This window comes from Eubalaena glacialis, chromosome 6, assembly GCF_028564815.1.
Source record: "Eubalaena glacialis isolate mEubGla1 chromosome 6, mEubGla1.1.hap2.+ XY, whole genome shotgun sequence".
NCBI classification, from domain to species: Eukaryota; Metazoa; Chordata; class Mammalia; order Artiodactyla; family Balaenidae; genus Eubalaena; species Eubalaena glacialis.
The window spans coordinates 128,482,021-128,509,899 of record NC_083721.1 but is presented as its reverse complement, the minus strand read 5'-3'; the positions used below and the strand labels follow the sequence as shown (position 1 = coordinate 128,509,899).

The following is a 27,879-nucleotide window of genomic DNA, read 5'->3' as shown; positions in this document are numbered from 1 at the left end:
TAATTTTGGTGATAAATTTTTTTTGTCTGAAAATGGTATTATTTTATTTTCATTCTTGAAAGAAAATTTTGACAGTACTTTTCTTTCAGCGTTTTGTGTCTTGACTCCCACTGTTTCTATAGAAAGGTGAGCATCAAATAACTCTTTGTTTGTAGGTAATCTCTCTTTGTCTCTAGTGTTCTCAGGTTTCACTCTGATGTATTTTGGGGTGGACTTTTTAAAAGTATTTATCCTTTTGTTAATTTATTAGAATTTCTGAACTGGAGACTTGGTGCCTCTCAACAATTCTGTAATGTTCTCAGAAACTATTTATTTTTATATTATCTCTTCCCTTTTTCTCTCTTGGCCTCTTCTGGAAATCTCCATCTATCTCTCATGTCTTTTGACCTTTCTTTTATATTTTTTACTCATAATCTCTCTGGCTTGAATTTTGAGTAATTATCTGCATTTTTTGGCAGTTCCAAATTTCTCTTCAGATACTTATAATTTGTTGATTAGTTTGTTCATTTTGTTTTTTATCTCAATAATCACATATTTTTATTTCTAAAGCTGTATTCTGTTCTTTCCAAAATCTGCTTAGTTATTCAGTAATGGTTTCTTCCTTCTGTTCTTTTCAATCCTTTTAAAAAATTTCTTTAGGTACATTAAACATGCTTATTTAGATTTTTATGTCTCTAAATTCCAATATCTGATGTTTTTGTGTGTCTGTTTTTGCTATCTGCTTGCTGGTTTGTAATCACATATGTATATGTAGTTTTTGAAATTGTGCTGTTTATGTTACTCCAAACTTTACCTGTAGTAATTCTTTGAAGGCTACACAAAGTTTTATTCCTCAGTGTTTACATTTTTTCTGCCACCTATAAGTGCTACCACCTTGGGACTTTAATTTCAATTTTCTGTTATAATTTGTTTCGGAATGCACAGATAACATTTTTTAAGTCCACAAACACATGAAAGGGCTGGTTTATATCTATGGATGCTCAGGAGAGATATTTTTTAATTTACTCAGGGCTAGGGTTTAGACAGACAAGTGTCCTTGCTGTCCCTTTCTGTGTGGTGAGGTTTATTCCTCAATCTCATAGTAAATGTGTAGCCTCTTTAACTGGAATATAGACTTTAGGTTCTGAACATCACATGCCAGGCAGACATTAAAAGTGAACCTCAAGGTCTATAAGACTGGCAGAATCACCCAGGGCAGAGCCAGCTTTGTTGCTCAAATACTTCCCAGGGTTTCAGGTTTCACTGAATTTTTTATTTTGCAGAATCCTTATTTTTGTGTCAGCTCAGCAATATATTTAAAACTTTTCTGTTTTGTCTATTATTTTAATATCTAATCTATCATATTGTTGAAAATGGAAACTTGCAATTTGTATTTTATTCTTATCATGATATTTGGTTTTCCCATTTGATATGAGTTCTACTTAATTTAATTTAACTGCTATTTAATATTCCATTACCTGACTATATCATAATTGATGAACACATTTTCTGTTGGAGGATATTTATAGTTTTCTAGTTTCATAATTATGAAAAATGCTGCAATGAATGTATATATATATATATATATATATACATGTTTTCATGTGCATGTGTATATTTTTTAAATATATAACTAATAGTGATGACTAGGTATTATGGGTAGAATTGTATTCCCTCCAAAAGTCCCCCTTACTCTCAGTACTCAGAATCTGACCTTATTTGCAAATAGAGTCCTTGCAGATATAATTAGTTCAAGTAAGATGAAGTCATACTGGAGTAGGGTGGGCTCCTAATCCAGTATGACTGGTGTCCTCATAAGTAAACAGCCATGTGAAGACACAGAGATACAGGGAGAAGGCCATGTGAAGACAGAGGCAGAGATTAGAGTGATGTTGCCACAGCCAAGGAACGGGGCTACCAGAAACTGGAAGAGACGAGGAAGGATATTTGCCTAAAGGCTTTAAAGAGAGCAGAGCTGACATCTTGATTTCAGAATCTAGCCTCCAGAATTGTGACAGAATAAATTTGTTTATTTTTTAAGTCAGCCAGTTTGCGGTAGCCCTATGAAACTAACCTGGATCAGAGTATGTGTGCATATTTAGTTTTTGTAGATTCTGCTTAGTGCTTTCTAATGTGCTTATATCAATTACATTCCCACTATCAATGTATGAATATTACCATTGCTCTTCATTTTCACCAGTGTATGATTTTATTACACTTCTACAACTTTTCTAATTTGATAAGTGTGAAATGGTATGTGTTTTTGTCCGTTTGGGCTGCTATAATAAACCACCACGTCTGGGTAGCATCTAAACAGCAGGAATTTATTTCTCCCAGTTCTGGAGGCTGGAAGTCTAAGTTCAGGGTGCCAGCATGGTCGGGTGAGGGTCTTCTGCTGGGTTGCCATCTTCTTACTGTATTCTCAACATGGCCAAAGGAGCACGGGATCTCTGTGGGATCTCTTTTCTTAGGACACATATCCCAATTATGACAGCAGAGCCTAATCACCTAATAATAACCTAACTACCTCCCAAGGACCCCAAGTCCTAAAACCATCAACTTGGAGTTAGGTTTCAATACTAATTTTTGGGGGACACAAACATTCAGATCATAGCAGTATTTTTTTATCATTTTTAATTTTTATTTCCCTGATGACCTGTGTGTGATATTGAGCATATTTTGTGTGTTAATTTGTCTTTCAGATTTATTTTTCTATAAATTGCCAGTTTATAAATTTCCCCTAGTTTTCTTAATTGCTTAGTTTATTCTTATTGATTTGTAGAAACTCTTCATATATTCTGATACCAATACTTTGTTAGTTATAAGGATTGCAAATATCAATTTTCACCCCCATGGTTTCACATTTCATTTTGTTTATGGTGTCTTTTAATGAACAAAAGTTCTTAATTTCAAAGTACTGAATACATCAATACTTTTCTTCATGATTTGTGCTTTTTGTTTTGTGCTGAGGAAATTCTTCCCTACATTTAAGCTGTAAAAATATTCTCCTAAACTTTCTTATAAAATTTATAATTTTGCATTTTTCAGATGAAGCCTTTGTTGCATCTGGAATTCTTTTATTGCCACGATTGAATAGTCCATCGTTTCCCCTGCTGACTTATGAGCATATATTACGTTTTTTATATGTGTTGATCTATTTCTAGGCTTTCTCTGCTGTTCCATTTCTCTGTTTGGCTATTGTTTCACACAGTCCTAAGTACTATTGCTGTCCATTTTCTAACTTTTTGTGTTGGTTGCTCAACTGAAAAATCTTCAGATTTTCTTCTTTTCCAAGGTAAGCATTAATGACTATTCTTTCTAAATATCATGTTAGCTTCATTCTCTAAGTGTTAATACATAGTAGTTTCACTATTTTTCAATTTCTAAATGTTTTTAAATTTTGATTTTCTCTTTGATCCATTAATCATTTAGAAGTTTTTCCCCTTGATTTTTAAAGATGTGAGCATTTAAAAACATTTTTTGTTATTAATTATAGTTTAGTATAATGGTGATAAAAATATTGTCTACACGATATAGACTTCTCGGTATTTGTTGACATTTGCTTTGTAAATATCCAACTTGTGCTTGAAAATTAAATTGTATTCTTTAATTGTTCATTGCTGGGTTTATATTTGTCCATTAGAGCAGAATTTCTGATAGTATTGTTCAAATTTTCTCTATTCTTACTAAATTTTATAGGTTTGACCTATAAATTACAAAATGAAGTACATTAGCATCTTTTGATTGTGAATTCATGACTCCTTGTAATTCTGTAAAGTTTTGCTTTATATATTTTGAGATTATGTTATTAAGTACATGGAAGATTAGAACTATTATACCTTCCTGGCAAATTTACAATTTTTTCTTTATGTAAAGATCCTCATTATTTTTAGTAATACTTTTTTTAACTGAATGAAAGATTCTTTAAATTCTATAGTGCCTTACAGTTTTCAAAAGTTTCACACACATGATTTCATGTAATCCCATAATAACCCTTCTTACCCCCCTACCCTTATATTGCCCCTCCCCCTTCCCTTTCCCCACTGGTTCTCTGTATCTGTGAGTCTGATTCTTTTTTGTTTTATTCACTAGTTTGTTGTATTTTTAGATTCCATATATAAATTATATCATACAGTATTTATCTTTCTCTGTGTGACTTATTTCACTTAGCATAATGCCCTCCAAGTTCATCCATGTTGCTGCAAATGGCAACATTTCATTCTTTTTTATGTCTGTGTAGTATTCCATTATATATCTACCACATCTTCTTTATCCATTCATCTGTTGTTTGACACTTAGGTTGCTTCCATATCTTGGCAATTGTAAATAATGCTGCTATGAACATTGGGGGGCATGTATCTTTTCCAGTTAGTTTTTGTTTCTTTCAGATATACACCCAGGAGCGGAATTGCTGGGTCATATGGTAGTTCTATTTTTAGTTTTTTGAGAACTCTCCAATACACACACTCTAATTTTCAACTTTTTTTAGGTGTTTCACTTGTAAACAGCTTACGGCAGCATTTTTAAAATACCTAATTTCAAATCTCTATTAATAGGTAAGTTTAGTCCTTTCATATTTAATAATGGTATATTTGGATTTATCATATCAATTTATTTTGTTTTAAAAAATCTGCCTTCTATGCTTATTGTTTTTTATTACTTTACTGTCATTTATTGGATTGATCACGTTTCCTTCCATCCCCTTTTCTCCTTAATTTTTTGGAAGTTATTTGATCTATATCTTGTCTTTAACTGCTTACCCTTAACGTTTTAACCAGCATACTTGTGAACAAAGAATATTTTAATTCTGAGCTTTCTATTCTAGTTTTCATGTTATTTTTGCCCAGTATTTTGCTGCTATTTTGTTTATATGCCACTCAAATTACTCATTATTTTAACTTTTTTTGTTTTGTTTTGTTTTATTGCTTAGATTTTGCTTAGATGTGTCCATGTGGTTTTTACTGTTCACTATTCCTTCTTCCATCTTAGAACTTCCTTCCATGAGGGCCTGTTGGTGACCCAGCATTTGGTGCCTGAAAGTGTCTTTGTTTCTTATTTATTCCTCAACAACAGCTCAGCTATTTAAAGAATTTTTAATTACAGGCATGTTTTAAGCACTTTGAAGATACAGGCATCTGATCAGTTTCTATAAAGACTCTGAAAGAAGCCCTAATCTCTGTAAAGTACAAAGTTTCATATTCATGTATATGAATCGTGTTACTCAAATCTTCATGATCACTGTTTGCACATTTGCTCTTTGAAAAACTCTCTCTCTCTCCCTCCCTCCCTCTCTCTCCTAGGTAGCTTCAGTATTAAATCAACCTTTAGACCAATTTTAGGAAAATGAATTTATTTTGGATTTTAGTAGTCTGATTTAAGAGTTTCATCCCCAAACTCTAAATCCAAAAAATAGCTTAATATTTTTTACAATAAAGTCAGCTTCCAATATTCAGTTGCTCATGGACGAAAGCAGGAAGGGAGCCACACTTTGCCATTTGGGGAAAGCATCGGGTTTTTAATGTCCTTCAATTCCTCTGTTGGCAAATACATACCGTTTATCGTGTGCCACCACACGACACTGCTTTTTGACATTCCCAGGTGCTGTAGAACATCATGTGAAGGTACTATAATATATCCTGTCCCCTTTGGACACATGATTCACTACACATTACCATGCCAACCTGGAAAAGAATTTCTTAAATATTGAGAAATATGAGAGACATAAAACTTTAAAATTACTTGGGTGAAATGATTTCCTTGAAGCAGTCTAGCAAGCCTGGATGGCTATGAAAGAGAAAGAGCAGGCATGGGTAGCCTCTTTCTCTGAACCGGGAAAGTAAAGAAATATTTACCTCTTCACTTCTCTCTGACAGGGACCTCTCCATTGGGCTGTTGGTGTGGAAGCCATCTCCTGGCTCCTTGTCTGGTCGGCTCCATGCATTTAAAAACACTGATGTTTGTACACCTACTAACCCCCATTATGTAACTGAGCATGGTCTAGAGGAAGCTCTGGATCAGGAATCAAGAGAACTAGAATTTAGCCCAGGCTGTGTGACTTTAAGCCAACAGTGTAACCTCTCTTTGCTTCCATTACCTCGTGTATAAAATGAAAACAATACTTTCACCACCTATCCATTAAGATACTCTCTTACTTTTTACCACCATCTCCACCAGTAAGATTTTTTTTGAATTTTCCTGCATAATGCAACATGAAAATGTTAGTTCTAGATTTTTATAAGAATGGTTTTGCAGTACAATGTTTGGTGAAGTAGTCAAAAAAGAATGATGCAGAAAAATACTCTATTCAAAGAAGGCAAACCATTCATTCACTCATTAAACAAGTAACTATTTAGCACCTGTGTGCCAGCTACATGAGTCTCTCCTCTCCTAAAGCTTGTATTCTATTGGAAAGAGACAAGAAAAAAAATGAGCAAGTAAATTCACAAGAAACTATCAGCAAAGAGTGATTGCAGAGAATTAAAAGAGAGCAATGTTAGACAGTAACTTGGTGGCCTCTCTGGAGAGGTGACATTTAAGACAAGACCTGAATGTCACCTGATGGTCAGAGGGAAGTACAATTTCAGGAAGTAGTTCAGTCCTAAGGCAGAAAAGAGCTTGGACAAAAGGCCAGTGGACAAGGAGAGAATAGTCTGAGAAGCAAGCAGGAGCAGATCAAGTAAGGCTTTGTGAGTTAGACTAAAAATTTTTTCTTTTGTTTTAAGTGAGATAGGAAGCCCCTTGAGGATTTTAAGATAGACAGGTGCTGGGGAATTAGGAGAAGACATCTATTGAAGGTAGGACTGAGTGGTTAGTGGGGAGGAAGAGGGAGAGATTGTAGGTGGTATATTAGTTTGCTAGGGATGCCCTAACAAAGCAACACAGACTGAATGGCTTATAATTAATTTTATCATAATACTGGAGGCTAGAAGTCAGAGATCAAGATGTTGGCAAGTTGATTTCTTCTGAGGCCTCTCTTCTTGGCTTGTAGATGACTGTCTTCTCCCTGTGTCTTTACATGGTATTCCATGTATGTGTCTGAATTTCCTTTTCTTATAAGGACACCAGTCAGATTGGGTTAGGACCCACCTTAATGACCTCATTTCAACTTAATTACCTCCTTAAAGACTCTATCTCTGGATATAGTCCCATTCTGAGGTGCTGGCTTCAATCTACAAAGTTGCGGCGGGGGGGGTGGGGGGGATGTAGTTCAACCCATAACAGTAGAAGATACAGTGTGAGCAAAGGTGCAGAAGCAGGGTTTCCATGGTGTCTTCAGACAGACAGTGAAGGTAGCAGCCTGGAGCATAGTTTACACATAATGGAGTCACAGGAAGTCAAGTTATCAATGGAAGTGGAGGTCAGGCTCGTGAGGGTACTGAAACCTGATGAAGGAACTTTGACTTTCAGCTATAGGTCCGGGGGAGCCTTGGAGAGTCTCTCAGCAGTGGAGGAGAGCTGGGTATTGATGGTTAGGTAGTTGGTTGTATGAAGACCATGTAGGAGAGGATGGGGGCAGAGGACAGTTTAGGGCATGGGACTCGAGTCAAACCCTTAGAGAGAGAAAGGAGGGAGGAACATCCTCCAGAAGAACTTCCAGTAGTGGTTTAGACAACAAGGAGACAGGACTGGATCCTGGGAAGTTGTGCTGAAAGGCAAAGGCTGCTGTGCAAAACTTGTGCTGGGATTACAGTCAGTGACTCAGGGCAGCCCTCCTTGTCTCCATCCAAACCCTGCACCTACAGACACAATGGAGGCTGGACACATTGTCTTATTTGGCTGGAAAAACATGACTCCAGTAGCAGACAGACCTCAGTTCAAATCCCAGCTCCTTCATTTATAGCCATGTGTGATGGTCAATTTGATGTGTCAACTTGACTGGACCACAAGGTGCCCAGACTTTTGATTAAGCTTTATTCTGGGTGCCCCTATGAACTATGAACTGCCTTTGAACTGGAACACTGGCTTTTTCCTGACTTTGGACTCAAACTGAAATATCAGATCTTCCTGGGTCTCTAGGCTGTCAGCCTTTGGACTGGAACTACACCATCAGTTCTTCTGGTTCTCAGGCCTTAGGATTTGAAACTACACATTGGCTGTCCTGAGTGTACAGGACCCAGATCTTGGAACTTGTCAGCCTCCATAATTGCATGAGCCAATTCCTTATAATAAATCTCTCTCCCTCTCTCCCTCTCTCCCTCCATCTCTCGCTCTCTCTCTCTCTCTCTCTCTCTCTCTCTCTCTCTCTCTCTCTCTCTCTCTCTATATATATATATATATATATATATATATATATATTACTGGTTCTCATGTCTGGAGAATGCTGACTAACACACAGTGTAACTTAATCTCTTTGAGCCTTAGTTTCCCTAGGTTTCTAATGAGAATCGTAAGTCACCTGCCAGACTTGTTGGAGGACTAAATGACATAATGTGTATAATGTCTGGCTCATAGTAGGTGCTCAATAAATGTCAGGTTCCTTCTCATTGCCCTTAGTGGAACAAAGCCCTGAAATGACAGAGCAGGTAGCTTTAGATACTCACAGCACATCTGAACTGCTCTGGCAGGGCATGTGGTCTGGTGCTACTTGTGCCAGTGTTGGCAAAGCAGCTGGTGGGGCTGGAGCTGGTGTGGTCCCATGTGTGTCCATATGTATCCACATTTTTTTCTGCATAGACAACACCAAATAATGGGCTAAGAGTCAGAAAAAAGGCGCCCAACAGCAGGTGTGGCCCTAGGTGTGTATCCACTATCACTATCGATGGCTTTATTTACTGCATCTCTACCATTTGGCCGAGAAAGGATTCACCTCCTTACAACTCATTTAACCCTGAAAATAACCTTGTTACATTAGGTTACATACTGTATTCCAATTTGTAGATGAGGAAACTAAGGTTCAAGCAGAATAAGCAGTTTTCTTGAGTCATGTTTAGTTAGAAAATGGTAGAACTGGGTTTGGAATCTAGGTTTGTCCAATTCTAGAAATCATTCTCTTTCCACTAAGCTCCACTGGTTGCTCTTCTTGGCCTCTACAAGTCTCCACATTTGAGCTACAGAATGGGACTAATTACACATTACACACAGGACTTACCTCACCATATTTGTCTTTTCCCAGCCTTTGTTGTAGACCAAGTTGGAAGAAGTATGTTCCAGTTACTCTGGAGGCATTACAAACCACCCCAAAACTTAGTGGCCTAAACAACGGTTACTGAGCAAAGACTCACTGCCTGACATGCATAGAAGCCAATATTATGGCACCAGCTTTTGAGAAAAGAAAGAGCTTTATTGAGAGGTCAACCAGCAAGGAGACAAAAGACAAGGCTCTCAAATCTGTCTCCCTGATGCAGGGTTCAAAGGTGAAATTAAGGAGTTAGGGGAATTTCAAACTTGGAAACTGTTTGGCTAGTCTTGAATTAGTCTGTACAAGCTAATTGCCTGCTGGAAGCTGGGTATTCCTTATTGAAGGACTTCTTGCTTCATAAAGGGCTCTGGTGGCAAAATTTTTATTCTTTGAGTTTCATAGACTGATGATTCTTGGTTCTGGGTCATCCTGGAGACATGAGTTCCTGTCTTGCACATTTACAGCACTGTCTCTGTAAAATAACTCAAGGTTTGATTAATCAACAAGTTATTTAAGGAAGCAAAACCAGTTTAAGTTGGTCAATGTTTTATGTGCTGTTTCACAACCATTTTGTTACACTAGTGGATTCTGTGGGTCAGGTATACAGGCAGGGTATAATGGGAATGGCTTGACTCTGTTTAATGATGTCCGAGACTTTAGCTGGGAAGATCCAAACAGTTGGAGGTGACTCAACAACTAGGAAATGAAATTATCTGAAGGTTCTGGGATGACTTAAAGGTTGGGCTCAGCTGGGGCTGTCAGGGCACCTACATGTGGCCTCTTCACATGACCTGGGATCCTCACAACATGGCGGCTTCAAGGTAGTTGGACTTTGCCAATGCAGGCTCCAGGTTCCAAAAGTGAGCATCCCAGTGAGCAAGGCAGAAGCTTCATTGCTCTTGTGATCTGGGAAGTCACAGAGCATCGCTTCTACCAAATTCTACCCGTAGAAGCAGTCCCAAGCCTGCTCAGATTCAAAGAGAGAAAAGATAGATCCATCCATCAATGGGAGAAGTGTCACTGAATTTTACGGCTTTTTTTTTTTTTTTTTTAAACGCCACAGGGTATAAAGGTCCAAGGAAAGTGTAGGAGACTGTACCAGAATAATTCCTTGCTGTCATCAATGACATCTTTGTTTTCAGTCAGGCACTCTACCTCACCAAGCATAGAACACTCATGTCTAAACAATGTCGAACATGAACTGGATTTGGTAGTGAACAAGCTTGTCTTGTTTTCTCGTTAGATAAATACCTAAACTTTAAAAAGCTCCTTTGCCAACAGCAGTGTCTGCACTAGCACCAAAACATCTGAGAGATGTGGAAAATTCTGTAACCTGTCCAGTTGCTTGTGGGTCATGAAGACCCAGCTTTGCCTGTCAAGATGGGGGAGGGGAGCAATAAATGACTCCAGTTCTTTAAGAATCAGGTTTTCGACCTTTCTTTTAAAGTTAAGTATTTTTAGTTAAATTCAATTTAGGTCATGTAGAAAGCCACAGTTTAATTTTCTTTTTAAAAATAAGTTTCCATAAGCTGGTATATTTTATTTATTTTCTTCATTTATCCAGTTTAAATTATTCAGGGGCTGTGTTTTGGTGCTTAATTGGGCAAGGCATTAATGACCCTGGTGAAAATGAGAGGGTATGGCTGTGTTTATGTCAGGCCTGTTCCCTTTAAATTCTATTTTCTGAAACAGGAGAGTTATTTATTTATTAAAAACTATTAACCCAAATAAATTGTCTGAGATTCATTACTGCATTGCCAGGTGGGGCTCTGGACTTGGAGCTTAAAGTGACCAAAGCCTTACCTCATTCTGTTCACCATTTTTTGAGCAAGATGTGTAAAGGAACATGCTCCAATAGCAAGTCAAGAATAAAGGGGGCAGCCTCAAACAAATTCAGAGATTTGTATCACTACTTTCGTGACAACTAGTTATTTGAATAGTCATTATTCAGAAGTGACAGTGGATAAAGATTTTTTTAAAAATCGAATTCCCAAAGCTACCTCTTCTGATTTGAAACACTTTTTAATTGTTTTAATTTATTTTTATTTTTATTTTTTAACATCTTTATTGGAGTATAATTGCTTTACAATGGTGTGTTAGCTTCTGCTTTATAAAAATGTGAATCAGCTACACATATACATATATCCCCATATCTCCTCCCTCTTGCGTCTCCCTACCACCCTCCCTATCCCACCTTTCTAGGTGGTCACAAAGCACGGAGCTGATCTCTCTGTGCTATGTGGCTGCTTCCCACTAGTTATCTATTTTACACTTGGTAGTATATACAAGTCCATGCCACACTCTCACTTCATCCCAACTTACCCTTCCCCCTCCCCATGTCCTCAAGTCCATTTTTTATATCTGCGTCTTTATTCCTGTCATGCCCCTAGGTTCTTCATAACCATTTTTTCTTTTTCTTTTTTTTTAGGTTCCATATATATGTGTTAACACATGGTATTTGTTTTTCTCTTTCTGACTTACTTCACTCTGTATGACAGTCTCTAGGTCCATCCACCTCACTACAAATAACTCAATTTCATTTCTTTTTATGGCTGAGTAATATTCCATTGTATATATGTGTCACATCTTCTTTATCCATTCATCTGTCAATGGACACTTAGGTTGCTTCCATGTCCTGGCTATTGTAAATAGAGCTGCAATGAACACTGTGCTACATGACTCTTTTTGAATTATGGTTTTCTCAGGGTATATGCCCAGGAGTGGGATTGCTGGGTCGTATGGAAGTTCTATTTTTCATTTTTGAAGGAACCTCCATGCTGTTCTCCATAGTGGTGGTATCAATTTACCTTCCCACCAACAGTGCAAGAGGGTTCCCTTTTAAATACACCCTCTCCAGCATTTATTGTTTGTAGATTTTTTGATGATGGCCATTCTGACTGATATGAGGTGATACCTCATTGTAGCTTTGATTGCATTTCTCTAATGATCAGTAATGTTGAGCATTCTTTCATGTGTTTGCTGGTAATCTGTATATCTTCTTTGGAGAAAGGTCTGTTTAGGTCTTCTGCCCATTTTTGGATTGGGTTGTTTGTTTTTTTGATATTGAGCTGCATGAGCTGCTTATATATTTTGGAGATTAACCCTTTGTCAGTTGCTTCATTTGCAAATATTTTCTCTCATTCTGAGGGTTGTCTTTTCATCTTGTTTATGTTTTCCTTTGCTGTGCAAAAGCTTTTCAGTTTTATTAGGTCCCATTTGTTTATTTTTGTTTTTATTTCCATTTCTCTAGGAGGTGGGTCAAAAAGGATCTTGCTGTGATTTCTGTCATAGAGTGTTCTGCCTATGTTTTCCTCTAAGAGTTTTATAGTGTCTGGCCTTACATTTAGGTCTTTAATCCATTTTGAGTTCATTTTTGTGTATGATGTTAGGGAGTGTTCTAATTTCATTCTCCTACATTTAGCTGTCCAGTTTTCCCAGCACCACTTATTGAAGAGGCTCTCTTTTCTCCATTGCATATTCTTGCCTCCTTTATCAAAAATAAGATGACCATATGTGCATGGGTTTATCTCTGGGCTTTCTATCCTGTTCCATTGATCTATATTTCTGTTTTTGTTCAAGTATCATACTGTCTTGATTACTGTAGCTTCGTAGTATAGTCTGAAGCCAAGGAGCCTGATTCCTCCAGCTCCGTTTTTCTTTCTCAAGATTGCTTTGGCTATTCAGGGTCTTTTGTGTTTCCATACGAATTGTGAAATTTTTTGTTCTTGTTCTGTGAAAAATGCCATTGGTAGATGGATAGGGATTGCACTGAATCTGTAGATTTCTTTGGGTAGTACAGTCATTTTCACAATGTTGATTCTTCCAATCCAAGAACATGGTATATCTCTCCATCTGTTTGTATCATCTTTTTTTTTTTTAAACATCTTTATTGGAGTATAATTGCTTTACAATGGTGTATTAGTTTCTGCTTTATATGTATCATCTTTAATTTCTTTCATCAGTGTCTTATAGTTTTCTGCATACAGGTCTTTTGTCTCCTTAGGTAGGTCTATTCCTAGGTATTTTATTCTTTTTGTTGAAATGGTAAATGGGAGTGTTTCCTTAATTTCTCTTTCAGATTTTTCATCATTAGTGTAAAGGAATGCAAGAGATTTCTGAGCACTAATTTTGTATCCTGCTACTTTACGAAATTCATTGATTAGCTCTAGTAGTTTTCTGGTAGAGTCTTTAGGATTCTCTCTGTATAGTATCATGTCATCTGCAAACAGTGACAGCTTTACTTCTTCTTTTCTCATTTGGATTCCTTTTATTTCTTTTTTGTCTCTGATTTCTGTGGAGAAAACTTCCAAAACTATGTTGAATAATAGTGGTGAGAGTGGGCAACTTTGTCTTCTTCCAGATCTTAGTGGAAGTTGTTTCAGTTTTTCACCATTGAGAATGATGGTGCCTGTGGGTTTGTCATATATGGCCTTTATTATGTTGAGCTAAGTTCCCTCTATGCCTACTTTCTGCAGGGCTTTTATCATAAATGGGTGTTGAATTTTGTCAAAAGCTTTTTCTGCATCTATTAAGATGATCATATGGTTTTTCTCCTTCAATTTGTTAATATGGTGTATCATATTGATTGATTTGTGTATATTGAAGAATCCTTGCATTCCTGGGATAAACCCCACTCGATCATGGTGTATGATCCTTTTAATGTGCTGTTGAATTCTGTTTTCTAGTATTTTGTTGAGGATTTTTGCATCTATGTTCATCAGTGATATTGGCCTGTAGTTTTCTTTCTTTGTGACATCTTTGTCTGGTTTTGGTATCAGGGTGATTGTGGTCTCATAGAAAGAGTTTGGGAGTGTTCCTCCCTCTGCTATATTTTGGAAGAGTTTGAGAAGGATAGGTGTTAGCTCTTCTCTAAATGTTTGATAGAATTCACCTGTGAAGCCATCTGGTCCTGGGTTTTTGTTTGTTGGAAGATTTTTAATCACAGTCTCAATTTCAGTGCTTGTGATTGGTCTGTTTATATTTTCTATTTCTTCCTGGTTCAGTCCCGGAAGGTTGTGCTTTTCTAAAAATTGGTCCATTTCTTCCAGGTTATCCATTTTACTGGCATATAGATGCTTGTAGTAATCTCTCATGATCCTTTGTATTTCTGCCATGTCAGTTGTTACTTCTCCTTTTTCATTTCTAATTCTATTGATTTGAGTCTTCTCCCTTTTTTTCTTGATGTGTCTGGTTAATGGTTTATCAATTTTGTTTATCTTCTCAAAGAACCAGCTTTTAATTTTATTGATCCTTGTTATTGTCTCCTTCATTTCTTTTTCATTTATTTCTGATCTGATCTTTATGATTTCTTTCCTTCTGCTAACTTTGGGGTTTTTTGTTCTTCTTTCTCTAATTGCTTTAGGTGTAAGGTTAGGTTGTTTATTTGAAATGTTGCTTGTTTCTTGAGGTAGGATTGTATTGGTATTAACTTTCCTCTTAGAACTGCTTTTGCTGCATCCCATAGGTTTTGGGTTGTTGTGTTTTCATTGTCATTTGTTTCTAGGTATTTTTTGATTTCCTCTTTGATTTCTTCAGTGATCTCTTGGTTATTAAGTAGTGTATTGTTTAGTCTCCATGTGTTTGTATTTTTTACAGATTTTTTCCTGTAATTGATATCTAGTCTCATAGCATTGTGGTTGGAAAAGATACTTGATGCAATTTCAATTTTCTTAAATTTACCAAGGCTTGATTTGTGACCCAAGATATGGTCTATCCTGGAGAATGTTCATGAGCACTTGAGAAGAAAGTGTAGTCTGTTGTTTTTGGATGGAATGTCCTGTAAATATCAATTAAGTCCATCTTCTTTAATGTATCATTTAAAGCTTGTGTTTCCTTATTTATTTTCATTTTGGATGATCTGTCCATTGGTGAAAGTAGAGGGTTAAAGTCCCCTACTATGATTGTGTTACTGTCAATTTCCCCTATTATGGCTGTTCGCATTAGCCTTATGTGTTGAGATGCTCCTATATTGGGTGCATAAATATTTACAATTGTTATATCTTCTTCTTGGATTGATCCCTTGATCATCATGTAGTGTCCTTCTTTATCTCTTGTAATAGTCTTTATTTTAAAGTCTATTTTGTCTGATATGAGAATTGTTACTTCAGCTTTCTTTGGATTTCCATTTGCACTGAATATCTTTTTCCATCCTCTCACTTTCAGTCTGTTTGTGTTCCTAGGTCTGAAGTGGGTCTCTTGTAGACAGCATATATATGGGTCTTGTTTCTGTGTGCATTCAGCCAGTCTATGTCTTTTGGTTGGAGCATTAAATCCATTTACATTTAAGGTAATTATCGATATGTATGTTCCTATTACCATTTTCTTAATTGTTTTGAGTTTGTTATTGTAGGTCTTTTCCTTCTCTTGTGTTTCCTGCCTAGAGAAGTTCCTTTAGCATTTGTTGTAAAGCTGGTTTGGAGGTGCTGAATTCTCTTAGCTTTTGCTTGTCTGTAAAGCTTTTAATTTCTCCATCAAATCTGAATGAGATCCTTGCTGGGTAGAGTAATCTTGGTTGTAGATTTTTCTTTCATCACTTTAAATATGTCCTGCCACTCCCTTCTTGCTTGCACAGTTTCTGCTGAAAGATCAGCTGTTAACCTTATGGGGATTCCCTTATGTGTTACTTGTTGCTTTTCCCTTGCTGCTTTTAATATTTGTTCTTTGCCTTTAATTTTTGATAGTTTGATTAATATGTGTCTTGGCATGTTTCTCCTTGGATTTATCCTGTATGGGACTCTCTGTGCTTCGTGGACTTGATTAACTCTTTCCTTTCCCATATTAGGGAAGTTTTCAACTATAATCTCTTCAAATATTTTCTCAGTCCCTTTCTTTTTCTCTTCTTCTTCTGGGACCCCCATAATTCGAATGCTGGTGCGTTTAATGTTGTCCCAGAGGTCTCTGAGACTGTCCTCAATTCTTTTCATTCTTTTTTCTTTATTCTGCTCTGCAGTAGTTATTTCCACTATTTTATCTTCCAGGTCACTTATCTGGTCTTCTGCCTCAGTTATTCTGCTATTGATTCCTTCTAGAGAATTTTTAATTTCATTTATTGTGTTGTTCATCCTTTTTTGTTTGCTCTTTAGTTCATCTAGGTCCTTGTTAAACATTTCTTGTATTTTCTCCATTCTATTTCCAAGATTTTGGATCATCTTTACTATCATTACTCTAAATTCTTTTTCAGGTAGACTGCCTATTTCCTTTTCATTTGTTTTGTCTGGTGGGTTTTTACATTGTTCCTTCATCTGCTTTGTGTTTCTCTGTCTTCTAATTTTGCTTAACTTACTGTGTTTGGTGTCTCCTTTTTGCAGGCTCAGGTTCGTAGTTCCCATTGTTTTTGGTTTCTGCCCCCAGTGGGTAAGGTTGGTTCAGTGGGTTGTGTAGGCTTCCTGGTGGAGGGGACTAGTGCCTGTGTTCTGGTGGATGAGGCTGGATCTTGTCTTTCTGGTGGGCAGGACCACATCCGGTGGTGTGTTTTGGGGTGTCTGTGACTGTATTATGATTTTAGGCAGCCTCTCTGCTAATGGGTGGCATTGTGTTCCTGTCTTGCTAGTTGGTTGGCATAGGGTGTCCAGCACTGTAGCTTGCTGGTCGTTGAGTAGAGCTGTGTCTTAGCCTTGAGATGAAGATCTCTGGAAGAGCTTTTGCCGTTTGATATTACATGGAGCCAGGAGGTCTCTGGCAGACCAATGTCCTGAACTCGGCTCTCCCACCTCAGAGTCAGAGGCCTGACACCAGGCCGGAGCACCAAGACCCTGTCAGCCACACGGCTCAGTAGAAAAGAGAGAAGAAAAGAAAGAAAGAAAGAAAAAAATAAAATAAAATAAAGTTATTAAAATAAAAAATAATTATTAAAAATTAAATAATTAAAAAGTAATAAAAAAGAAAAAAAAAGAAAGAAAGAAAGAAGAGAGCAACCAAACCAAAAAACAAATCCATCAGTGATAACAAGTGCTAAAATCTATACTAAAAAGAAAAAGAAAGGACAGACAGAACCCTAGGACAAATGGTAAAAGCAAAGTTACACAGACAAAATCACCCAAAGAAGCATACACATACACACTCACAAAAAGAGAAAAAGGAAAAAAATTATATATGTCTTTGCTCCCAAAGTCCACTGCCCTCAATTTTGGGATGATTCATTGTCTATTCAGGTATTCCACAGATGCAGGGTACATCAAGTTGATTGTGGAGATGATTTAATCCGTTGCTCCTGAGGCTGCTGGGAGAGACTTCCCTTTCTCTTCTTTGTTCGCACAGCTCCTGGGTTTCAGCTTTGGATTTGGCCCTGCCTGTGTGTGTAGGTCACCTGAGGGCGTCTGTTCCCCACCCAGACAGGACAGGGTTAAAGCAGCAGCAGATTAGGTGGCTCTGGCTCAGGCTGGGGGGAGGGAGGGGTACAGAGTGCGGGGTGAGCCTGCGGCGGCAGAGGCCGGCGTGACGTTGCACCAGCCTGAGGCGCGCCGTGTGTTCTCACGGGGAAGTTGTCCCTGGATCACGGGACCCTGGCAGTGGCGGGCTGCACCGGCTCCCGGGAGGGCAGGTGTGCATAGTGACCTGTGCTTGCACACAGGGGTTCGTGCTGATAGCCAAGGCACGCGCCCGTCTCTGGAGCTCACTTAGGCGGTTCTCTGAATCCCCTCTCCTCGTGCACCCCGAAACAATGGTCTCTTGCCTCTTAGGCAGGTCCAGACTTTTTCCCGGACTCCCTCCTGGCTAGCTGTGGTGCACTAACCCCTTCAGGCTGTGTTCACGCCGCCAACCCCAGTCGTCTCCCTGGGATCTGACCTCTGAAGCCCGAGCCTCAGCTCCCAGCCCCCGCCCGTCCCGGCGGGTGAGCAGACAAGCCTCTCGGGCTGGTGAATGATGGTCAGCACGGATCCTCTGTGCGGGAATCTCTCCGCTTTGCCCTCTGCACCCCTGTTGCTGTGCTCTCCTCCGTGGTCCGAAGCTTCCCCCTCCGCCCCCCGCAGTCTCCGCCCTCGAAGGGGCTTCCTAGTGTGTGGAAACCTTTCCTCCTTCACAGCTCCCTCCCACTGGTGCAGGTCCCGTCCCTATTCTTTTGTCTCTGTTTTTTTTTTTTCTTTTGCCCTACCCAGGTACGTGGGGAGTTTCTTGCCTTTTGGGAAGTCTGAGGTCTTCTGCCAATGTTCAGTAGGTGTTCTGTAGGAGCTGTTCCACATGTACATGTATTTCTGATGTATTTGTGGGGAGGAAGGTGATCTCCATGTCTTACTCTTACACCATCTTGAAGGTCTCTCCGATCTGAAACTACTTTTTTAAAAAATTTATTTTATTGAAGTATAGTTGATTTACAATGTTTTGTTAATTTCTGCTGTACAGCAAAGTGATTCAGTTTTATATATATATATATTCTTTTTCATAATCTTTTCCATTATGGTTTATCACAGGATATTGAATATAGTTCCCTGTGCTATACAGTAGGACCTTGTTGTTTATCCACTCTATATATAACAGTATGCATCTGCTAATCCCAAACTCCCAGTCCTTCCCTCCCCCTTGGCAACCACAAGTCTGTTCTCTATGTCTATGATTCTGTGAAACTACGTTTTGTTGTTTACTTATTCTATATGCTTCTCTCAAAACCATGATGTGTGAGAAAAAGATGGAATTTGGAATTAGGCAGACATGAATTCACAATCTGCACAAATAGGTGAATGCAGATAAGTTACTCAAACTTTCTTAGACAGTAACCTGGTTAGAACAAAATAGGGAAGATAACACCTGTTGTTGCAATGATTAAATTAAGTATGAGTTGCAAAACCCCCCATTGCAAAGCCTGGCACCAGGTGAACAGGGACACATTAATTGTTGTGTTGCTTTACCCATTTTTTGCATCTGCAATGGCCCAGCACAGGCAGAGGGCACACCTGTGCTCCATACAGATGATGTGGACTTGAGGCTCTTGTGGCCCGAGAATTTCCAAGTCTATACTTACTCACCTTCATCCCCTCTAAGCCAGGCTGTTGGTGCCTTTCTCTCAAAAGACACAAATCAGGGTTATGACTGGCATTTCAGAGACTTGGGAAGTAGAGATAAAAGGGAGACATTTTTACATTTATTGGATGGTGACTATGTGCCAGGCAACATATTGAGTGTTTCACATATATTTTCTCATTTACTTCTTGTAATGGCCTTATGAAGTAGGCGTAATGCTCCTTAATCAACCACCCCAAAACATAATGGCTTAATGCAACAACCATTTATTCTTTTTCATGAGTCAGCTGGGCAGCTCTGATGCAGGTCAGGCTTGGCTGACCTCGGCTGGGCTTGCTCATGTGTCTGTGTTCAGCTCGTGGGCCAGCTGGTGCTGACCGGTCTAGGATGGCCTTGGCTGGCTGGACAGTTCAGCTCTACTCCTTGTGGTCTCTCGCCTTCCTACAGGTCATCCCTTGGTGCAGTGGTCGAAGAGAGGAAGAGGAAACATGCATATTACTGTCCTACTGGCCAAAGCAAGTCATGTGGCCAAGCTCTGAGTTGAGGTGGGAGAATACATCCAAAGGGAATGAATTCAGGGGGACATGAACAAATGGGGGTCATTAGTACACTTGATTTTTCACAATAGGCATAGTTATTACCCCCATTTGTAGAGGAGGAGATGGAGGCTAGGAACGTTGTGCCTCTTATTCACTGGCCTGCCCCCTGGCATCTTTCTCTGCTGTGTTCTTTTTGGTGATCTACTACATGGGGTGGGGATACTTTCCAGTCAGCTGTATTTCCCCTTCTTTCTCATTATCTGGTCTGCATTTGAAATTTCATGTAAAATTTTTGGGACTAACCAATTGGTCTTAAAGAAACTCAATGGAATGACATCAAGGGACAGTGTGGGTAAGTTAGTAAGGTGAGTCTACTTATTAGAAAATGAAGGGGAGGCAGATATGTGATTGGATGGAGCACAAACAGAAGAAAACGAGACAAATTTATATTTCTCCTCTATCTGCTGGTTTCCCTGATTTTGCCTGGGTCACCTTCCCTGTCTCCATGCCATCCTTTCTGGATCCTGACACCAAGTCTGAAAAAGGCAAGAGCCTGGTATTGACCTGAGGCACTTATTAGCCCTTGGATCTTGGGCAAGGAAGTTCCTTCCCTAATTTCCCCGAGCCTCCATTTGCTCATGTGAGAAAGAATAACAGCACAGATGTGGGTTGTGTGGGTTAAAGGAGACCTGCAGGTGAAGCGCCCTGCCTAGGCTGAGCCTTCCTGCAGCCGCCATGAGTCATGGCTGCCCTGCAAGCACTTCTTGGTGCCTGGAAATGCAGAAGAGTCGACCTGCACAACTGCAGCGGCTCTGAGTGAGCTGCCAGGGCGGTGCAGAGCGGCTGAGCAGCACGAGGGCTGTTAATGGATTTTATGGCTTTGTTGAGTATCCCAAACTACAGTTATTAATTATAGGATGCTCTTTAGACACAGTTGCAACATATACATTTTGTTAGTTGATTTGTATAGGCACATATCTGGCAACATAAAGAATGTGCAGGACCATAACACTTACAAAGCACTGTAATTGCCTTTTACTGCTCTCTTTGGCTTCTCAGACAGGAACAAAGGCTTTGAGGAGAGGAAGGACAACTCTCCTTGGTCTTTGGACTGTCTAATGTCTAATTTAGTGTCCAGTGGCAGGGTGACATAACCTGTCTAGGTGCTCAGTATATGGGTTGAATCAATGAATAAGTAACTTTTGTTTCTCTCTAGATTTCTCTATTTCCTTAACTATTCCTTATGAACCCTGACTTGTGTGTGATATTGGCACTGCATATATGTATGCAAATAAGGTCAAGGATTTCTTCTGAGCCATTAGTTAATGTTTAGGGAGTACCTCTGTGAACCTTGTGTGGCCTGGGGGTGGTGGGGAGTTGTCAAGAGTGCAAGGCCGTTGAACTCTGGGTACTGACAATTACTCACGAGGTGTTACAAGGCATGACGTCGGGTGGCCTGGTCTCAAGATACATAGAGTGAAACAGAAAGGTGGTAACTTCTTGCCTGGGTACCACACTGCAGGGAAGTGTCTGTCCCACTGCAGCCTCGGCAGGCCCAGCGGCCCACGTTTGCCTTTTGTGATCTGGTCCATCAGCCTCCGAGAGCCGTGGCTGTCCCTGCCTCTCCAAGATGGTGCGGAGTCCGGCCATTGCCCTCCGGGTCCGCGGTGATGTCCCCGGCTTGGCAACTCAGAGCAGCACTCGCGCTTTCCAGCTCTAGCGTGTGCGTGGCGCCCTCCCCAGACCAGGCGGCACAGAACGTCCGGAGACCCGGCCAAGGGCAGGACCTGCAGCAACGCCCGCCCGCCCGCCCCTCTGCACGGATGTCAGCTCCAAGGGCGTGGCGGGGCACGGTGCCCTGAGCCCCCGCAGGCGACGCTCAGGCTCCCGGGGACCACTTCTGAGGGAGCCAGCCATCCCCCGAGGCAGTTATTTGAGAGCCGGAGCGAAGGCGAGGGGCCGGAGGGCTCCCCGCAGCCGCCCACCCGGTCCTCTGGGAGCCGAGTCCTACCTGGAGCAGGAGCGCCCCGGAGCTCGAGGACGGCGGAGGAAAGTTGGGGGGCGAGGGCGCGGAGCCGCGAGCTTAGAAGCCGAGGCCGGTGTCCGCGTCTCATGAATATGCAGGAGCCACCTCCCTCCCTCCGTGACGTCACGGGCCGTCCCGGGGTGAGCGCCGGAGCTGCTCCGGGTCCGCGCCAGTGAGCGCGGCTGCTGCGGGCGAGCTAGCGGCGCGGCGGCGGGCACCGGAGGCCGAGCGCGGCGGCGCCCAAAGCGCACCCAGCGGCAGGGCAAGGCGGCCCGAGGCCCGGCGGACACCGGGAGGCGAGAGCCGGCGAGGGCAGTAGGCGGCGGCGGCGGCAGCGGCAGCTCGTAGGCGGCGGCGGCGGCGGCGAGGATGGTGACTGGGAGGCTGTGCTGGGTACCGCTCCTGCTGGTGCTGGGCGTGGGGAGCGGCAGCGGCGGCGGCGGGGGCAGCCGGCGGCGCCGCCTCCTCGCCTCTAAAGGTGGGTGCTGGGGAAGTTTCTTCGTCTCCGAGGAGGGAAGCAGGGCGGGCTTGAGGGTGCAAGCTGCGGGGACCCCGCTGGATTTGCACACCCTCCCTTGCCGCAGCTTCCCCGGCCTCCGTGCGCCCGGAATGACCAAAGTGAGCGCCCTGCGCCCTGGACCAGAGAGATTCCACCTGCGGACGCCGGCCCAACCCCTGGGCAGGTTCTAGGGACCCAGGAGAAGGCCAGGTCTGGGGAGTCCGGACAACTTTGGGGGCTTTCTGCGCCGGAGTGGGGGTGTAGTGGCCGAGTGGCGGGCTGCGGCCCGGGAGCGGCGGGAGCAGGGCGCTGGCACGGCGCGGACAGGCAGTTGTCTGCTCCAGCCCAGAGGGAGGAATCAGTGGCGGCGCCTTCAAAGGAGGGAGCAGAGCTCGTCTCCCAGCTCGGGGATGGGGTGGAAACTTGTGGGCTCCGGGGAAGGCCTCCCTGGCTGGCTTCAGGATCCCCCAGGGCGGCTCTGGCTCCCCTGGGAACGCGCGCCCTCCAGGTGGGCCGCAGAGTCCGGAAGAAGTGCGGGACGTGACCCTCCCCATAGCCTCTCCGACTGTGCTTGGGCACCGGAGCACAGAGGCGCAGAATCCGGTGACCTCCCTCCCCGCAACCCTATTGGCTTGGAGTTCTTGACCTCCCCGCTTCTCCCGCCCCGGAGGAAGCAAGATCCTGGTGAACGCCTGGCGCGGTCGGGAGACTGCAGGCTGGCGAGCCGAGGAATTTGCTGCCTGGGAGCGCGGGGCGGAGCGCCGGGGTGGGGGCGTCTGGAGGGCGAACTGAAACGGACGGTCACGTGCTTGCTGGACGGTGGTGGGAGAGGCAAGGGAGGAGCAGAGCGTGCTTGGGTGGCGGTGGGCGCAGGACAGGCGGTGGCAGTTCTGGGCTGGAGTGCCCGGCTTGGTGGTAACTTGTTGATTCTCTGCGTTTTGACTAGGATAGGCGGGCGTGCGCTTGGTTTAAAGGCTGTGGCCAGATTTGCCCGGCAACCAGTACGGGAAGGAACGTGGTCACTGACAATCCTCAGAGGACGGAGGAGTTTGCTCTTGTAGATAAAGAGGCTCCCTATTAGCGGCAACCTGATTTGCAAACTGGCTTTGAACTGTGGCTCAGGAGGGAATGTATTCTACGTTTAATTACCCTTGGAGGGTGGGGAGAGCGCGAGGCAGCCGGTTCGCCTCCTCAGGACCTCGGGAATGCCTCTCCCGCAACTTGAGAGTGAGACGGTTGAGAAGAATAGGAGAGTTTCTGTTTATCCTGTAATCTTTTAGTTTGGTGGCATCGTTTTTTGTAACATTATTTTATAAGCAGGCATCCTGTTCCTTTTCATCAATTCCTACCCCCACCCCCATCCTTGAGAGGTAGTTTTTTGGGGGGGAAGACAAAGGAAAACTGATTATGAAAATGTCTCAAACATGTGGTAAAGGAAAGGTAAAGGAATGGGTAAAGGAGTCGTTGATCATTCAGAGAGACGCTTGTTTTGGTGAAAGCAAGAATAAAAAACAATGAACGACCAAATCTTCTGCTCTCCTTTCCCAATATAGACACTTTGTTAAATAGGCAGATTATATGTTTTTGATTTTTTTCGTCACTTTGTAGCGGAGCAAATGGCGTATGTTTAAGCCGATGTTTACATACAGGGGGGCTCACAGCAAGTGAAGGAAGGGAAAAAAACTTGTTTGGGAAGAAGACCTGGTATGCTTATGCATCGCCTAGTTCCCAGGTCAAAATGGAAAGCTTGGTAGAGATAAAAGAGAAAGATTGAAAAGAAAAGAAAAAAAAAATCCAGGCTCTCAGTGATTCACGCGTATGTGAATAATTATGTGCATTTTAACCAACACCTTGCATCTTCTCCACTTAGAACATATTTATTTCATGTTGAAAATAAGCCATTTGTCTTTCCGGAGTAAAAAGTTGATTGGTCCTGCGGAGCTTGAGTTGCTGTCTGAATCCCCCGCGTTCTTCCCTCTTTCTCTTTCCAACCACTGGGGGGCTGCAAAGGGCGCTGTTAGCTACATTTTTCTTTTCTTTTCATTTCTTTTTTAAAGACAAATGTGTAATATTTGATCAAAACAGAGACATTTGCTATGACACTTTAGCTGGGATTTACAAGGCTGACTCTCCCTATTACAATGCACGTGCATTTTATGTCTCCAAATTTCATATAATTTCTGAAGAACATTTGAGATACTGAAGGTATGCTTCATATATGATGTGTCCCACCACTGACTTTGCCTTTTCTAAGGTTCATGTCATTATTATCCCCATCACTAAAAAGGAGAAAAGTCAGGAAGACCTGTGAAGAAGACTGAACAAAAAAATAGCTTTCTTTTTCCATACAATTCTGAATTCATTCACAGAGGAAAAATGGGAGTGGGGCGTCAAGCTGCCTGGCAGACTTGAATGCACCCTCTGGACAACTGTCTGGAAGTATGTCCTCCCGGCTTGGGCTCGTGTACGATGTCGTGTTCGTGGCACACAGCTTGTTCTGCCTTTGTGTTTCTTGCTTCTTGCTGTATGGAATCGAGCAGCTAATCCCTGAGAACTGTTTGGGGTTTTCGCAGAATCGCTGCACTTTGAGTACAAACATATTCCTGACGTCAGAAATAATACAGTGGCCAGGCAGCTATTATAACCCCTTCCTTTTCTCTCCTGTATCTTGATTATTCAAAAAAGACAAACACTTCCTGCATGCCTTGAAAAGACCAGATCCTATGCATGTGTTTCATGAGCAAAGCTTGGAAAGGCATTGTGGACCCAAGGAGCCTCTGGAGCAGAGAAAGGCATGTCTTATCCAGGGAAAAAAAGACAATACAAAAAAAGCTCTTAAGATTTGTGCCAAATTTGGCGATACATCAGTGGTCTCAGGTCTCAGGGATCTGGTACACAAACGCTTTTTAGTTCTCAACATCCAGGTATTGGTTGTTCAGGACAATGCTCGAGTAGAGACCATCAGTGTTAACTGATGTAGTGCCCGCCTGTGTGCCCAGAGCCTGGCTCAGTGCTCTGGAGGATTCTTAGCAAATATAAGAAGATCACCCCCCCACCATTCCCATCTCATTACTACCTTGCTTTGAGAGCTTTGATCTGGCTGGAGACAAGATTTTTATGTGAAAACTTTAAGGGAATGACAGCAGGCCGAGTTTGTGGCAAGTATAGTACCATGCGATGGGGACACAGACAAGGGAGATAGTGATAGGAAGAGGGCTTGCAAGCACACCATTTGGTAATAGGGAGGGGAGGAGACAGAGCAGAATTGTAGCAGCAGTTGTATAATTGTAGTAACTGCAGTTTGTGGAACTTCTCCTTAGTGTGTTACAGGCACTGCGCTAATCCGTTTACCTGGGCTGTCTCTCATTTTTACAAATGCAGGGCTGGTTTTGGTAGCCCATTTCACAGAGGAAGAAACTAAGTCTGAAAGAGGGCAAGTGACTTGCCAGGACCACCATGGGAGGATGTGACACTGGGGTGAGAATGCGAAGGCTCACCATGGCCAGTGCCCCTTGACTGTTCATCGCATATTCTCCCCTTTGGATTTAAAGGCAGATCTAGTGACCACAGGGAAGCTGACTGTATCTCTGAGATCCCCAAGAGCCCCTGTGGCCCTGCATACACAGGAGGAGAGTCCAGGGCTGCTGTTTCAAGGGGCCTGTTGGGAGATCAATGGAGTGGGCCTTGTTCTCATCCGTGGAAACCTGTGCTGTAGCTTCAAGCAGCAGCCTCATCCTCTCTCTTACAGATTCAAAAACCATCCTTGCGTATTCCAAAGTGCACATGCAGAACCTCCCGCGGGGGTGAAGGTGGTGTGGAATTTTTATGGTGAATTGTCCTATATCATCTCTTGGAAAGTAGCATGTGTCTCCTGGGGGTGTGGCAGTTATTTCCCCAACAACTGAAGCACAAATGACAAAATGTCCTCAGCACTGCATCAGAGGGTGCACTCTGACCTGCACTCATCCCAAAGCACCTGTGGTTCCTGGACCAGGATGTGCTCATTCCTGCCCTGGACCCTTTGGACCATGTCTTCGGGCTAGACGGTCACCTTCCTCAGCCTAATGCCTTCTGTGACTCAAGACACAGCCAGGCCTGGGCATGGCTTCCCCTAGGAGCCTTCCCTGACTGGTTCCCCTGGCTGGTCCCCCAGGATGTGGCTCTCCCTTTGGTGTACCTGTGCTCCTTGTCTGGCTCCAGCACTGCCCTGTGATCCCTGAGGGCTGGAATCTTGTCCTGATTCTCCCTCCCTGTCCTGATCTCCAAGTCCACCCCACTGCCTGGCCTCTGGATGTGAGCCGAGCAGTCAGTAGTGAGTGGCTTGGTGAATCCACCGGTTTGCAGTTGCAGTGCTATTGTTTAATGACACAGAGATTTTGGATGTTTTCTCCTGTCCTGTAGGAAGGAAAATTTGGGCTTCATAGCGAGAGAAACCTGGGTTCCAATCCTGGCCCTACTGCTTCCCAGTAAGATAATCTTGGACAAATCAGTGAATCCCTTTGAACCTCAGTTTCCTTATCTATAAAATGGGGATACAAAGATCTACCTTGCCAAGTAGTTGTCAGGAAAGTGTTTAGAAATCACTTAGTACAGTTCATGGCATGTAAACAGCATTAAATACACGGTGACTGTAATTACTGAAATTACTGATCATTTAAACACTGGGTTCTAGCATCTGAGATTTGGTGACATTCTCCCTTTCTGACTGGCCTCTTGGCAGTTCAGTAGCTTCGTTCATATCTTCCCTCCGTTCAAACTCTGTTCTCTCTGTCTCTCTCTCTCCACATGTGCTATGTGTGGACATAGTCGTATATAAATACATGCACACATAGACATTTGGCTTGAATTGTGAAAACACCTGCCTCTTTCACTAGTCTATGAATGCCTTTGAGGCTGGGACCCATGTCTTGTCTCATTCATCTCAAAAGCCCTGGCACTTAATGCAGGGCCAGCTCTGAGGAAGGACTCAGCAATGTGTGTTATCTAAACAAATAAACATCTGTATGTGCCACTGCCGAAGGTGTGGGATTCTGGTCTCTGGAGGAAGAGCTTTATTGGTGTGATTTGGGTTGTAAAGAGAAGTCCCCTGACCAGCAAACACTTTCCTTCCAGCCTTGCTGTCCCAGAAAGCAGAGAAGCACTGTTTTTTGTTTGTTTGTTTAAGACACTGGCAACCTCTGTGATGATGCATGTTTATGTGGAAGGGGATAATTGACACTGTGATAACCAAGTGACAGCTTGAGACGGATTATTATTTTATTATTTATTATCTAGCCCACCACTAATTGGACCCTGTGGAAATTGGAATGGTGGGTTTGCAGGTGAACCATGAGAGGACTGACTGGGGGAAGCATGCTGAGCTGAAGACACTGGCACTAAACAGGACAGAAGTTCGCCATCTTAATCAGCTGGGGCTTCTGTAACAAAAATAACATAGATCAGGTGGCTTAGAAACAACAGAAATTGATTTCTACAGTTCTGAAGGAAGGAAGTCCAAGAATGATTATGTTCTGGTGAGAGTTCTCTTCTGGGTTGCAGACTGCTGACTTCTTACTGTGTCCTTCTGTGTGGAATGCAGAGAGAGGAAGCAGGCTCTCTCATGACTCTTACAAGGACACTAATCCCATTCATGAGGGCCCCACCCTCATGATCTCTTCTAATCCTAATATGCTGGGATTTGGGTTGTAAGGAGAGGGTCTCCAAAAGGCTCTGTCACCTAATACTATCACATTGAGGGTAGAGTTTCAACATGTGAATTTTGGGA

At 42.2% G+C, this 27,879-nt stretch overlaps 1 protein-coding gene across 1 annotated transcript in view; it reads left to right on the top strand.

Moving 5' to 3' along the window:
• Positions 1-21,812: 21,812 nt before the first annotated feature.
• CLSTN2 (calsyntenin 2) overlaps positions 21,813-27,879 on the top strand; it is a 660,240-nt gene continuing 654,173 nt past the window's right edge. Inside the window, exon 1 of the mRNA XM_061194598.1 lies at positions 21,813-22,094. Coding sequence (XP_061050581.1) covers positions 21,986-22,094 — 109 coding nt within the window. The 5' untranslated portion in view covers positions 21,813-21,985. The remainder of the gene's footprint in view (positions 22,095-27,879) is intronic.